This window comes from Bufo gargarizans, chromosome 4 (genome assembly GCF_014858855.1).
Source record: "Bufo gargarizans isolate SCDJY-AF-19 chromosome 4, ASM1485885v1, whole genome shotgun sequence".
In the NCBI taxonomy this organism is placed as follows: domain Eukaryota; kingdom Metazoa; phylum Chordata; class Amphibia; order Anura; family Bufonidae; genus Bufo; species Bufo gargarizans.
Genome location: NC_058083.1, coordinates 533480559 through 533494748, shown reverse-complemented (window position 1 = coordinate 533494748; position 14190 = coordinate 533480559). Strand labels below are relative to the sequence as shown.

The following is a 14190-nucleotide window of genomic DNA, read 5'->3' as shown; positions in this document are numbered from 1 at the left end:
AAGGCTCCCTCCATCATTACATTAGATACATCCCCCACTTTATTTGCATTTGTTTTGAGTTGTTTGTCTAAATTCTAAACATTGTGTGATTACAGGTGTTCCCATTCCCTCCATCCACCGCAGACCTCCGACTGAGGATTTGGAGGTGATGGTGGTATCCGCATAGGTGTTGTATAGTAGTGGCGTGGCACTTTGGTCTATTCTGTCTTGCGTGCTAATCGTAATGGCTTCCCAGCCCTATACAAATAGTAGGTATAAACAATAGCACTCCGAATGTATGCAGAATTCAATCTTTATTTATAAGGCAAGTTCACAATAAAGTGACGTTTCGGTCAATTCTGACCTTTTTCAAACACAAGTTGCCAGAGAAGTGAAGTAGTAATTAGAAGGAATTTCTTATAGAAAAATCAATCTTAGGAGTGTATACATCACTCCTAAGCTAAATTTTTTAACAAGAAATTCCTTCTAATTACTACTTCACTTCTCGGGTATCCACAGAGGAGGAGGGAGAGCAGGCTGGACACTCCCAGAAGCAGGATGTGCCACCCCCACCTGATGTGGGTGAAGTGGTGGAAGAGGCCAGACCCTTCCAGCAGCCGGATTCCCCCAGCTTCTGATGAGGAGAAGGAGGTCTTCATCCCAGGAGGGCAAATATATGCTTCCGTTTCTTAATATTGTTATGTTTTTGTGTCATTTTAACCAATAAGGTTGCAGTAAGGCCCCTTTAGTCCAGGGGCGAACTTAGCAGTATCAGGACACACAGCAGCAGCAGGTAAAGGTAATGGTGGAGTATAAGGCCTACACATGGCTCGGCCAAACTCAGCAGGATTAGGACAGAAGCAGCAGCAGCAGGTAAATGGCAATGGTGAAGTATAAGGCCTACACATAGCTTGGCCAAACTCAGCAGGAACAGACAGTATCAGGTTCTTTGTTTGCAGCAGGAATGTGCTCCCATGCATACAAAATACAATATTTCAAGGATTTTTAAGATTGTAAAGCCCACAATAAATTATATATATCAATATAGATGATAGTTCTAGACCACCTGAGTCATATAGAAAATTGAGATAAGTGATCTATTTGAAACTTTTAATAATCTAATTCATAGAAAATTGGCCCCAAAATAAATAGATAACAACGTAGAAGATACAACAAGAAAGAACACACTATAATTTCCTGCCTGTTTGTGTACCTGTATTTCTATTATCTTACTAATAGTTACATCAAATTATACTAGTTTTCTAATTTTATCCCCTTTCCCCTCTACATGTCCAGGTTTGGAATTAGCTACCAAGTGTTATGTTCCACCTTTTCCATCCCTCTCCCCTCGAACAGGTGTCTCTGGATGGCCAGAATATTCATTCTACTTTGATTATCTTTTATGCCAAAAATGCCTTTCACATTACTAAAGCGCAGCTGCACATCAGTAGCTGCGCATCATCACAGGTCCAGGGGTATCGTCCCCATTGCCTGGCAACTGTCACGTCATCTCGCGAGAATGGACGAGATTGGACGCAGTAACGTTATCAAACTCAAGAGCATCCGCCCAGCAACCTTCCCTTCTTGCAATGCGATATACATCCCCGCGCATGCGCGGACGTGACCCGCACTATCAGGTGAAGTGGGAGTGTCCAAGCCAAGCCTCATTCTGCGGCTGGCGTTTCAAAAGGTGGTGGTATTTGCCGCTGCCTCAGGCTACATCAGTCCATGCGCCAGTACTTTGAAAGGAGGAGAGGGGTCCAGTATCAGGGGTCCTCTTCCTTTTCTACTGCTAGTCTGTCCACCCGAATCCATATCAGGATCGTGGACATACTTCTTTTCTGTCTAGGGGACACGACTGACACTAGTGCCAGTATAAACGACACAGCTTAATAGCCCAAGCTCTCTTGTTTCCCCTGATGAGCTTTACACTCATCCCTGTAGTGAAACATGCGTGTAGGAACTAGGCAGGAGAGGGCTTCATAGGGCGCACTAATTCCAGGGTTAGGTTCCTGATTGTGCCTGGTCGTGGGGATCCGTGATCAGATCATCTAGGCCAGTGTAGGTCCCCTAGGGCATCACTAGGGCTAGCTAGCCTAGTATCCCTAAACCCTGTGTTTGGCAACTGCCTCCAGCAACTATGTACGTCCATTATCTGACACCAGTGAGGCATTCGCTGTACCAAGGAGCATCTCATCAGTAGGACCCCCTGGTTACTTTTTTGGTGCCGCCGAGCACCTCTGGTTATCAAAGTGTGTTCTGGTCACCGATTGCCGCAACCATTTGTGGGGTGACCTTCCGCATTGCTTCTTTCTTATTGTATCTTCTACGTTGTTATCTATTTATTTTGGGGCCAATTTGCTATGAATTAGATTATTAAAAGTTACGTTTTAAATTGATCACTTATCTAAATTTTTCCACAATAAATTATTTTAAAAAAAAAGTATATATATTTCAATAATATGTTAATTACATCGATAGATAAATTAATCGAGAGAAAAATAGATAGATACATTCATCGAGAAATAAATAAATAGATAAATACAGTCGAGAGAGAAATAGATGTATATATTTATCGATGAATTTATCTAAAAAAAAAAAATAAAAAAAGTTTTGGAGGGAGAGCCAAGGAGAGAGATTGACAAGGGACCCTTCAGCGCCCTGAACCGACGGCGGGGGCCAAGAAGTAACCGCTGATCCAGGTCAGTCTATCCAAGGAGTCTGTGGATAGACGGGTCCGCTTGTCGGTGACCACCCCACCTGCCGCGCTGAATGTCAGCTCAGATAGTACGCTGGAGGAGGGGCAAGACAGTACCTCCAGCGCATACTGAGCGAGCTCACGGCAGGTGTCCATCCAGGCAACCCAGTACTCCATGGGGTCGTCGGTGCTCATGCTGTCGGAAGCACTGACGGACCCAATGTAGTCAGCCACCAAGCAGGGCCAGCTGCTGGTGGTGACTGCTGCCGCTACCGGGTCGCGCAAGCTGGTAGAACTGCCTCATCTCACCCATAAGATCTCCTGCTCGGCTGGAGCTGCTGGGGCCAGCCACCTGCTGTGCGAGATGTGCATGAGGCAGAGGGTTGGCCTCCTCCAGCCGGCGGAGCAGACTGGCCCACAGATGTTGCATAAGAGCTTCCTGCCGGCTGGCTAGGAGGAACTGCTCCAGTTTCCCCTTGCAGTGAGGGTCTAAAAGGGTGACCACCCAAAAATCATCCCTCTCCTTCATTTGCCTGATCCGGGGGTCCCTCCGGAGGCAGCGCAGCATGTGAGCAGCCATGGGGAAGGGGACAGCCCGCTGTGGCTATTCTTGACTGTCCGTGACCATGATGTCTTGGTCCTCCTGCTACCTCTGGGAGTCGCCCCACCCCCGGACTAACAGTGCCCCCGACATCGGCTCTCCCTTCTCACCAGGCCCAGACTCCTGGACTCCACAACCTCCTCCCTCAAAAAATTCTTCTTCCTCCTCCTGGGCTTGGTGGAGCAGTGTTGCATCTTCTTGCTCCACCAAGGCACTCTCCCCAGCATCGAGCAGGCGTTCTAGTGTCCTGTCCAGCGGGAACACGATGGGGAGCACATAATTGAGGCCGACGTACTCCTCACTTACCAGCTTGGTCACCTGCTTGAAGGAAGCAAACACGTAGCAGAACTGGTGTATGTGCCCCCCACTCCGCATTGGTGATGTAGGGGAGTGGGTGTGATGGTCCTGAAGTGCCTAGGTACAGCAGGCACTCCTTCACTGCCTATCGCTGCTCCCACAATCTCTCAAGCATGTGGAGGATGGAGTTCAACTGTTTCACACTGTCCAACATCAGCCTGTGAGGTGGCAGGCTGTTGTCCTGCTACAGTTTGGACAGGGACACGGTGGCGGTTGGGGAGCATCGGAAGTGGCTGGCAATCCTTCGTACCCTTTTCACGATGTCGCTCAACCTTGGGTATGTGCTTCTGTACAACATGGTTGAGGACATGTGCCATGCACGGCACCTGTGTGAGACTGTGGAGGGCGATGAGGGGGTTGCTACCATTGTCCCAGACAACCATACCTGCCTGGAGCCTTTGGGGTGTCAGCCACTTGTGGACCTGAGCCTGGAGGGTGGTCAGGACATAAGGTCCAGTGTGTCTCCATTCCCATAAGCTCACAAGCTAGAGCACGGCCTGGCAGCTGACGTGCCCCACACTTGTGTAGCTACGGGGACGCTTGCTGGGGGGGCTCAGCAGTAGTGGAGACAGTGGCTTGAGGGAGAGCAGCAGTTCTCTCCTGGACACCCCGAGACTGCACCACAAACGGAGATGCCACCACATCTGTTGATCCCTCCCAGGCACCTCGGAGGGACACCAAATGGGCTGTGAAGCTTATTTATCGTCCCTGCCCATGTCTGATGCAGCGACAGGGATACATTCTGCACAATAGTTACATAGTTAATACGGTTGAAAAAAGACACAAGTCCATCAAGTTCAACCAAGGGATAGGTGGGGACGCGAATCCCAGGAGGAATTTAGTCTCAAATTTCAAAACGTTTTCCTAGGCATTAATGTGGTTTACTTTTAAGAATTCATCTAAACCATTTTTAAAACTGTCCACTGCTCCTGCTGTGACCACGTCCTGAGGAAGTCTATTCCACAGATTCACAGTTCTAACAGTAAAGAAGCTTTGCCGCTTCCAGAGACTGAACTTTTTCCTCTCCAATCGGAGGCAGTGCCCCCGTGTCTTTTGAGCGCATTTTACATGGAAGTTTTTCACCGTATTTTTTTATAGGTTAATCATGTCCCCCCTTAGACGTCTCTTCTCAAGACTAAATAAATTTAATTCATAACTAATACCCTTCATGCCCCTTATAATTTTAGTCGCCCTCTTCTGTACTTTTTTTCAGCTGTAGTGCGTCCTTTCTAAGGACTGGTGCCCAGAACTGAACTGCATAGTCCAGATGAGGGCGCACCAACCCTATGTAAAGTGGTAATATTACATCCCTGCCCCGCGAGTCTATGCCTCATTTAATGCATGACAATATCCTAGTGGCTTAGAAGCAGCTGACCTGACATTGATATTGTAATTTAATTTACCATCCGCAAGGACACCCAAATCTTTCTCTATAAGGGACTCTCCCAGTGCTACATCACCTAGGACATATGAAGCACAGAGATTATTACTACCAAGATGCAGAACTTTACATTTGTCCACATTGAACCACATTTGCCAAGTTGATGCCCAATCACTCAAATTGTTCAAGTCAGCTTGTAGTATATGGACATCTTCCATAGACTGTACAGTTCTACATAGCTTAGTGTCATCTGCTGCAAAGAGAGAAATAGAAAGTGCTATTAATGTCATTCTCGATACCATTAATAAATCAATTAAATAAGAGGGCCCACTTTGAGGATGAACAAATTTGAGGCCTTTCTGGATGTGCATAAGTTCGTACGAAAATTAAACATTGCGAAATACTGTCTAACTAATCAAGCCCCTTTGAGGAATAGAGAGGAAAATGGAAGGTTTGTGCATACACACCTGAAAGAGAAATCCACTTTTCTTTCCTAAAAATAAAAATAACGAGTGTGTAGAAGCGTTTAGAAGAGGGGTGTTAAAGGAAATAGAAGCCATAAGCACCAAACCAAGGAGGCAGAACCTGAGACTGGAACAGAGAAATGCCCTAAAAATTTAAGATGAAAACCACAAGATTGTTTTAAAACCGGCGAATAATGGAGGGGGGGGGGGGGGGGGTTGTCATGGATGTAGAGAATTATGAGGCAGAAATGCTCAGGTTGCTGTCAGATGGAGAAACATACCAGGTTTTAAAAAATAATCCAATAGTTGAGTTTAAATTAAAACTTAACCCCTTAAGGACTCAGCCCTATTTCACCTTAAAGACTTGATCAATTCCCTTACAAGCAGATTAGGTGAATATGTGGACTACTTTCTTCAAAAGTATGTCCCACTGATACCCTCTTCTTTAAAAGGATTCTGTTAGCGTCTTGGATCTAGTTAAAGGGTTTGGTGTTTGCCCTGCCGATATGTGGCTAGCCACGATTGATGGGGGGGCTGCCACGCCCAAAAAAGTCCCGAATGAGGCAGACCCCCCTGCTAGCTGCGCCCACCCCTCCATGGGTAGAGGAGTGGCCTTGTTCTGTCAGCGGCCCAGCACTGGAACCAATTTCCCTACCACGACCATGGCTGCCGGCACAAAAAACATACAAAGAAAAAAAAAGAGGGACTTTGGCATGACTTTATTGGGTTTGGGACAATGGGGGGAAAATCTAATAAAATAGGGATTCAGAAAAACAGACAGAAAAGTTACATTTTTTTTCTAAAGACGAAAAACAAGCACACTAATACCTATCACAGCACAGAAAAAGACAGCAAATAACTTTTTTTTTTCAAAGACAAAAGACAAGCACACTAATCCCATCATAGCACAGTAATCCCTATCACAGCACAGTAATCCCTAATTCCCTATCACACTATCTAACACCCTGCAGTGGAATACAGCTACACTATATCACTATCTAACCTACACTGACTATCTCCCACTAACTATCTGTAATAGATATATATATATATATATATATATATATATATATATATATGAGCCAACTAGCTATCTAATGTAATGACTCAGCAAAGCACAGAGCACAGCAATGTCACTGCTCTCTCTCTCTCCGAACTGCAAAAAACAGCAGAAATGGTTGCTGGGGAGTTTCCTATATAGTAAGGGGTAGGCAACTTTCCTATTGGTTGCTAGGGATGTTGCTAAGCTCAAACAAAGATACTGCAGCCTTCTCATTAGCCTACAAGCAAGAAGCAGTGAGGGATCACATGAGTACTGATGAAAAAAAAAATCTAGAGTATTCGCAATTACGAAGATATAGCACTATTTTCTAGATCTTCGAATTCTCAAAGTGTCGATAGTCGCAATAAAAAAAATTGCGATTAGAATAATTGCGATCAACGCTAGTAGTAATACCCTCTGTGCTAGTAATGCCCATTGTGCCCCTTTAACAGTAAAATAAACTCTGTGCCCCTTCATAGTAGTAATGCCCTCTGTGCACTGTGCCCCCCTCTATAATAGAAATGCCCATTGTGCTCCCTCCATAGTAGAAATGCCCTTTGTGCCCCCTTCCCATTAGCAATGCCCATTGTGCCCCTTCCATAGTAGAAATGTCCACTGTGCCCCTTCACATTTTTTATGCCCATTCTGCCCCCTCCAGAGGAGAAATACTCATTGTGCGTCCTCTGGGTTAACAAAATAACAAAAACAAACACACAGTACCTACTCACCTTGTCCTGTTCCTGAAGCTCACAGTCCTCTCTCCCTTGCAGACACAGAGCGCTCTGCAGCACTGAGTGGGCGGAGCTTATACAGATTTCCAGGCTGCCGACTCTGCCCACACAGGCCGGCAGTGCGATCTGTGTCTGCAGGCTGAATGGTGAAGCGGGGAGAAGTCTTCCTGCTTCACCATTCAGAGCGCCGCCGGCCTGAGGAAGGGGAGGAGCGCGGGGAGCTGAGTGGTGAGGGACAGCACGCAGCTCCCTGCGCTCCAGCAATGAGCACTTCCATCTGTATTGATAGCAGTGATCATTGCTTCTGGACTGTAGCACCCTGGGCAGGGGTTAAAAATAATAGCAGTGTGTTTAAAAAAGTTAATAAAGCTCAAAATTATTCTATTAGCCTTTATTTCCATACACACAAATGCATTGGGAACACTACACATACTATTCCAAATCAAAGCATGAAGAAAAATATATCAAGTTCGTGTTGTTCCTCTAAATTTTTTTAAGAAAAGTGAATATTAGACTGTTCAATAAAATAGCAGTGTTTGTATTCTTCTTTACAAACTCAAACATTCACTATATAAACTGAGAAATGTTTGAGGATTTTGCTTTCCTTTGAATCCCTTCACTAATATTTAGTTGTATAACCGCTGTCTCTGAGAACTGCTGGACGTCTGCACTGCTCGGAGTCACCACCTTCTGCCCCTGTGACCAGGTTCTCCAGCCCAGGATGATTGGACTACATTCCACAGTTCTTCTCTATTTCTTGGTTTTGCCTCAGAAACTGCATTTTTTATGTCACCCCACAAGTTTTCTATTGGATTAAGATCCGGGGATTGGGCCGGCCGCTCCATAACGTCAGTCTTGTTGGTCTGGAACCGAGATGTTGCACGTTTACTGGTGTGTTTGGGGTCGTTGTCTTGTTGGAACACCCATTTCAAGGGCATTTTTCTTTAGCATAAGGCAGCATGACCTCTTCAAGTGATCCATGATCCCTGGTATGCGATAAATAGGCCCAACACCGTAGTATGAGAGACATCCCCATATCATGATGCTTGCCCACCATGCTTCACTGTCTTCACAGTGTACTGTGGCTTGAATTGTTTGGGGGTCATCTGACAAACTGTCTCCGGTCACTAGACCCAAAAAGACCAATCTTACTTTCATCAGTCCACAAAATGTCTCTTTAGGCCGTCACTGTGCTCTTTGGCAAATTGTACCCTCTTCAGCACATGTCTTTTTTTTCAACAGTGGGACGTTGCGGGGGCTTCCTGCAGATAGCTTGGCTTCACATAGGCGTCTTCTAATTGTAACAGTACTCACAGGTAACTTTACACCTTCTTTCATCTTCCTGCAGATGATTGTTGGCTGAGTCCTTGCCATTTTGGCTATTCTTCTATCCATTCGAATTGTAGTTTTTCGCTTTCTTCTACGTCTTTCAGGTTTTGGCTGCCATTTTAAAGCATTTGCAATCATTTTACTGAGCAGCCTATCATTTTCTGCACTTCTTTATATGTTTTCCCCTCTCCAATCAACTTTATTAATCAAAGTACGCTGTTCATCTGACCAATGTCTTGAACGACCCATTTTCCTCAGAATTTCAGAGAGAAATTCACTGTAACCAGCATGTACAACATTTGCTGCCTTCCGTCCTTAAAGGGAACCTGTCACCATGATTTTGCGCATAGGGCTGGGGACATGGGCTGCTAGATGGCCGCTAGCACATCTGCAGTACCCAGGTCCTATAGCTCTCTGCGCTTTTATGGTGTTAAAAAAACTTTTGATTGATATGCAAATTACCTGATATGAGTCCTGTAGCCGGAGATGAGTCCAGCGGAAAGGAGCCCAGCACCGCCCCGCGTCCTCCGAATCTCCTCCTTGCTGGCTGACGTCACAAAGCTGGAGCGCCGAAATCTCGCGATGCGCGAGCTAGCGCATGCGTAGTTCGTTCCCTGAGCTGATGCCAATACAGGGAATGAACATGATGCCGACACTGCGCTAGCTCACGCATCACGAGATTTCGGCGATCCAGCTCTGTGACGTCAGCCAGCAAGGAGGAGATTCGGAGGACGCGGGGCGGTGCTGGGCTCCTTTCCGCTTGACTCATCTCCGGCTACAGGACACATATGAGGTCATTTGCATATCAATCAAAACGTTTTTTTTACACAATAAAAGCGCAGAGAGCTCTGGGACCTGGGTACTGCAGATGTGCTAGCGGCCATCTAGCAGCCCATGTCCCCAGCTCTATGCGCAAAATCATGGTGACAGGTTCCCTTTAAATAGGGGCAATAATTGCCACCTGTTTTTCAAGAATGAATGGCCTCACTCATTGAACAAACTCCATACGGCTTATTTTGAACATGCCCCTTTCAATTAGTGATTCAATTACACAGAATCAGCAGCATGCATGTCATGACTGTTGGGTCTGTTGGGTTTCTATTACTCTACTATACCTGCTAGTAAATTATCTGCCATGTAGAAATATAATTTCTACCAAAAACGGTGATTGATCAGTGTAGTGATGTCTGACTGCTATTATTTTGAACACAACTGTATGTATACATAAATCATTTATATTATATGTACTATAGGAATATAATGTTGACATTGACTAATTACTCTCACAGATGCATAGATGGCGGTGATGAGAACATAGTCCTACCACTTTACACATCACTAGTCAGACCACACATGGAGTACTGTGTACAGTTCTGGGCTCCTGTGAACAAGGCAGACATAGCAGAGCTGGAGAGGGTCCAGAGGAGGGCAACTAAAGTAATAACTGGAATGGGGAACTACAGGACCCTGAAAGATTATCAACCTTAGTGTTATTCACTTTAGAAAAAAGACGACTGAGAGGAGATCTAATTAATATGTATAAATATATCAGGGGTCAGTACAGAGATCTATCCCATCATCTATTTATCCCCAGGACTGTGACTGTGACGAGGGGACATCCTCTGCGTCTGGAGGAAAGAAGGTTTGTACACAAACATAGAAGAGGATTATTTACTGTAAGAGCAGTGAGACTATGGAGCTCTCTGCCTGAGGAGGTGGTGATGGGGAGTACAATAAAGGAATTCAGGAGGGGCCTGGATGTATTTCTGGAGCGTAATAATATTACAGGCTATAGCTACTAGAGAGGGGTCGCTGATCCAGGGAGTTATTCTGATGCCTGATTGGAGTCGGGAAGGAATTCTTTATTCCCCTAAAGTGGGGAAAATTGGCTTCTACCTCACAGGGTTTTGTTTTGCCTTCCTCTGGATCATCTTGCAGGATGACAGGCCGAACTGGATGGACGGATGGCTTTTTTCGGCCTTATTTACTATGTTACTATGTAGGTATGTCCCTATATATTCTCTTCTATTATGTAATCATACAGATAGGAAAATGACAAAAAAATAAAACATGTTCCGTACTCTTCCTGACCAGTAAGATGGCAAATTTGTATCAGAATTTCCATCATGTCTAAATGACATCAAATGGGATGACCTTTGCTCCCCTCCATCAGCTTTGATAACAGCAGGCAGGGAGTTAAACAGTGATCTATGTTGCTGCAGCCAGAATAGTGGCCATGAATTACACCTGTGGTCCTACTCTTGGGACAGCAGTAGTGCCAATGTGATCACAATGTCACAAACATTTAGTGCTGGTTTTTAGTAAATCTGTCTGTACAGTACATGACATTGATCCTCAAGGGGTTAAAAGGGTTTTTCAAAGACTTTAATACGGATAACCTATCCTCAGAATAGGTAATCAGTATCTGATCGTGGAAGTCCAACACCCGGGATCCCTACCGACCAGCTATTTGAAAAGGCACAGAAGCTCCTGTGAACACCATTGACTTCTCTCAGCTCACCAAGCACAGTGCCAAACATAGTATAGCGGCTGTGCTTGGAATTGAAGCTCAGCCCTATTCACTTCTATGGGGATGAGGCCATGTGACCAATGAATGTGTTGTCACTGGCCTAGAAAAAAGAAGGCAGCGGCGCTACTGTGAGCGCTGATGCCTTCTCCAACAGTTCATCAGTGGGCATTCCAGCAGTTGGATCTCCATTGTTCAGGTACTGATGAGCTATCCTGAAAATAGGTAATCGGTATTAAAGTCTCGTAAAACCACATTAAGTTAATAAGCAGAAGGCTGCAGGTCCTACAATGAAGCTGCACATTTCCTACAATCTAAACATTAAAATGGTTTCTCCTATGAGTGAGTTCTCTCATGTCTAGAAAGACTTGATTTCTGACTAAAAGACTTCCCACATTTTGAACATGAAAATGGCTTCTCTCCTGTGTGAGTTCTTAGATGTTTTATAAGCAATGCCTTCTGACCAAAATACTTCAAACATTCAAAACACACAAACGGCTTCTCCCCTGTGTGAATTCTCTGATGTGCCGCAAGATGTGATTTCAGACGAAAACATTTACCGCATTCTGAGCATGAAAATGGCTTCTCCCCTGTGTGAACTCGCTGATGTGCAACAAGTTGCGATTTCCACCTGCAACACTTCCCACATTCAGGACACATAAATGGCTTCTCACCTGTGTGAGTTTTCTGATGTTTAGCAAGATACCATTTTGTACTAAAACTCTTCCCACATTCTGAACATGAAAATGGCTTCTCCCCTGTGTGAGTTCTCTGATGATGAATAATATGTGATTGACGGCTAAAACATTTCCCACATTCTGAACATGAAAATGGCTTCTCCCCTGTGTGTGTTCTCTGATGCTGAATAATATGTGATTGACGGCTAAAACATTTCCCACATTCTGAACATGAAAATGGCTTCTCCCCTAGGTGGATTTTTAGATGGCCCACAAGATATGATTTCTCACTAAAACACTTCCCACATTCAGGACATGGAAATGGCTTCTCCCCAGTGTGAGTTCTCTGATGTCTATAAAGGTGCAATTTCTGACTAAAATGTTTCCCACATTCTGAACATGAAAGCAGCTCCTCTCCTGTGTGACTTCTCTGATGTGCAACTAGAATGAATTTTGTGGAAAAAGATTTTCCGCATTCTGAACATGAATAAGGCTTCTCTCCTGTGTGAGTTCTCTGATGTCCAACTAGAATGAATTTCCTGGTAAAAGATTTCCCACATTCAGAGCATGAAAATGATTTGTGAGGATTTCTCTTATACAAAGAAAGATTAGATTTTTGTTTTAAATGTTTCCCACATTTCTGTTTAGTTCTGGTTTTGCCAATCAGTGATTGATTACACAAACTTTTCTTGTGACCAGTGGTGTCAGTGGATAGATCTTCGCTTTGAAAGACTGAGGGTACATTAGGAGTTATTGAATTAGCTTGTGTGGTGTTATCTTCTACTTCATGGTAGGAAGATAAATTTAAGTATCCATGGGAGCTGCTCAACCCGTCTTCACCTAGAAAAATAAACAACATTTTCTTATTTTCCCAAAGCAAAGATTTTGTATTAATCATTTAAGGTTTAGTAAAACAATAGTAAGTCAGGATCAGGAAACAAAGTGAATTGGAAATGTAATAATGCAGGATAATGTACAATTTAGCAAGAGAATCGCTTTTACCTGTATAACGTTTTTAGGAGTTCTTATAGTCTGCAAAGTTCCCAGAATGTAATCCCTTGTAGAGACAGCTAAAGGTGTTTCTATCCAGATCATACAGTATAATACATCCCAATGTCAACAGACAACACAAGCTTCCCCAAAGTGTTTGGATAGATATGAATGGAAGCAAATTCGGCATGAACATGTACACACCACCTGAGTATACGCCCACTGTATGGCCCTAACATATGCTCTATGTCACCCATATGCTTAACAAACTTTTCACACTTTGGGGAACATTATTAATGAATGAACACCAGGTTTTCACTTACCTTTACCAGTGCCAATCAGATTGTGGCTGAGAGGGTCCACTGCTAGGATTAGCTAAAGCTTGTGTGACCACCTACTGCACTTTCATGGGGCCTATGTCATTTCTGGACATTACCTAGACCTACTCTTATACATGCTAAATTACAAAACACATTACCTTTTTTTTTTACTTTATTTATTATTTTAAGAAATGACAGCCCTATCAAATATATCAAACATCTAGTTTCTCAATGTGAACCCTATCACAGGGCTGCTGCCAAAGAGAAATTCATAGGTACAAACCCCACAATAAATCACAATAAAATAGCTACAACCTTTTACCATATGGACCACAATTTGGACCATACCTGTAGCTTATTTTGGGAAATATGTCTAATCCTTTCATATGTATTCACTTTAACAATCAAACGAGCCAGTTATTTCTATCAGGAGCAGCTCTAGCCATCCAGTTACTGTCACAACTCTATGTTTGGTCGTGACTCTTTGTGTCGCATGCAGTAGTCAGCGGTCTGCTTGTTGTCTTCCGCAGGTGAGGACAGTTAGTTTCTTGTCTCACGTGTGGTTGCCGCTGGCAACATGATGTTTGTTGGCAGTGTAGCAGCCTGAGCTGGTTGTTAGGCTGCTCGCTGTCAAGGCATGCGGTTGCTTCTGGCAACGTGTGTTTGTATGTGTTCACTTACTATGTTTGGTGTGCACGGGATTTAGTTTAGTGTGGATTCCCCTTTAAGTGACACTTACCTTGCCTGGTGTTGGAAGGGTTAACGCCTTTCCTAGTATGTGTGTGTGGGTGTGGCTGCTTGGGCTATTTGGTTCCTGCTGAATGTCTGTAGCTGAGGGGTACTCCAGCTATGCTCTATGCTGGAGTCATCCTCCTGGTCTTATACCATCTATCCAGTGAGGGCCACCCTTGTGGTCATAAAAACAATATATGTATGATGTTAAGAAGATGTTTTTATGCTGTCTATGTTGTTTGCAGCTATGGGTGTCCTGGATACCTGTGTGAGCAGTGTGTGTGCTGTGTCCTTAATGTTTGTGTGGACATCAGTACTTGTGCACGGGTTCCAGTCAGCGTGTCTGTGGCAGGTAGGTGTGG

At 44.3% G+C, this 14190-nt stretch overlaps 2 protein-coding genes across 8 annotated transcripts in view; one reads left to right on the top strand and one right to left on the bottom strand.

Annotated features, from left to right (window-relative positions):
* Positions 1-14190, top strand: part of LOC122934762 (gastrula zinc finger protein XlCGF57.1-like) — a 956305-nt gene that overhangs the window by 428891 nt on the left and 513224 nt on the right. The gene's annotated exons all lie outside the window — the stretch shown is intronic.
* LOC122934783 (zinc finger protein OZF-like) overlaps positions 10480-14190 on the bottom strand; it is a 493591-nt gene continuing 489880 nt past the window's right edge. For all 7 annotated transcript variants that reach the window (XM_044290483.1, XM_044290486.1, XM_044290485.1 and 4 more), the window contains one exon: positions 10480-12626. In XM_044290483.1, coding sequence (XP_044146418.1) covers positions 11446-12626 — 1181 coding nt within the window. In that variant the 3' untranslated portion in view covers positions 10480-11445. The remainder of the gene's footprint in view (positions 12627-14190) is intronic.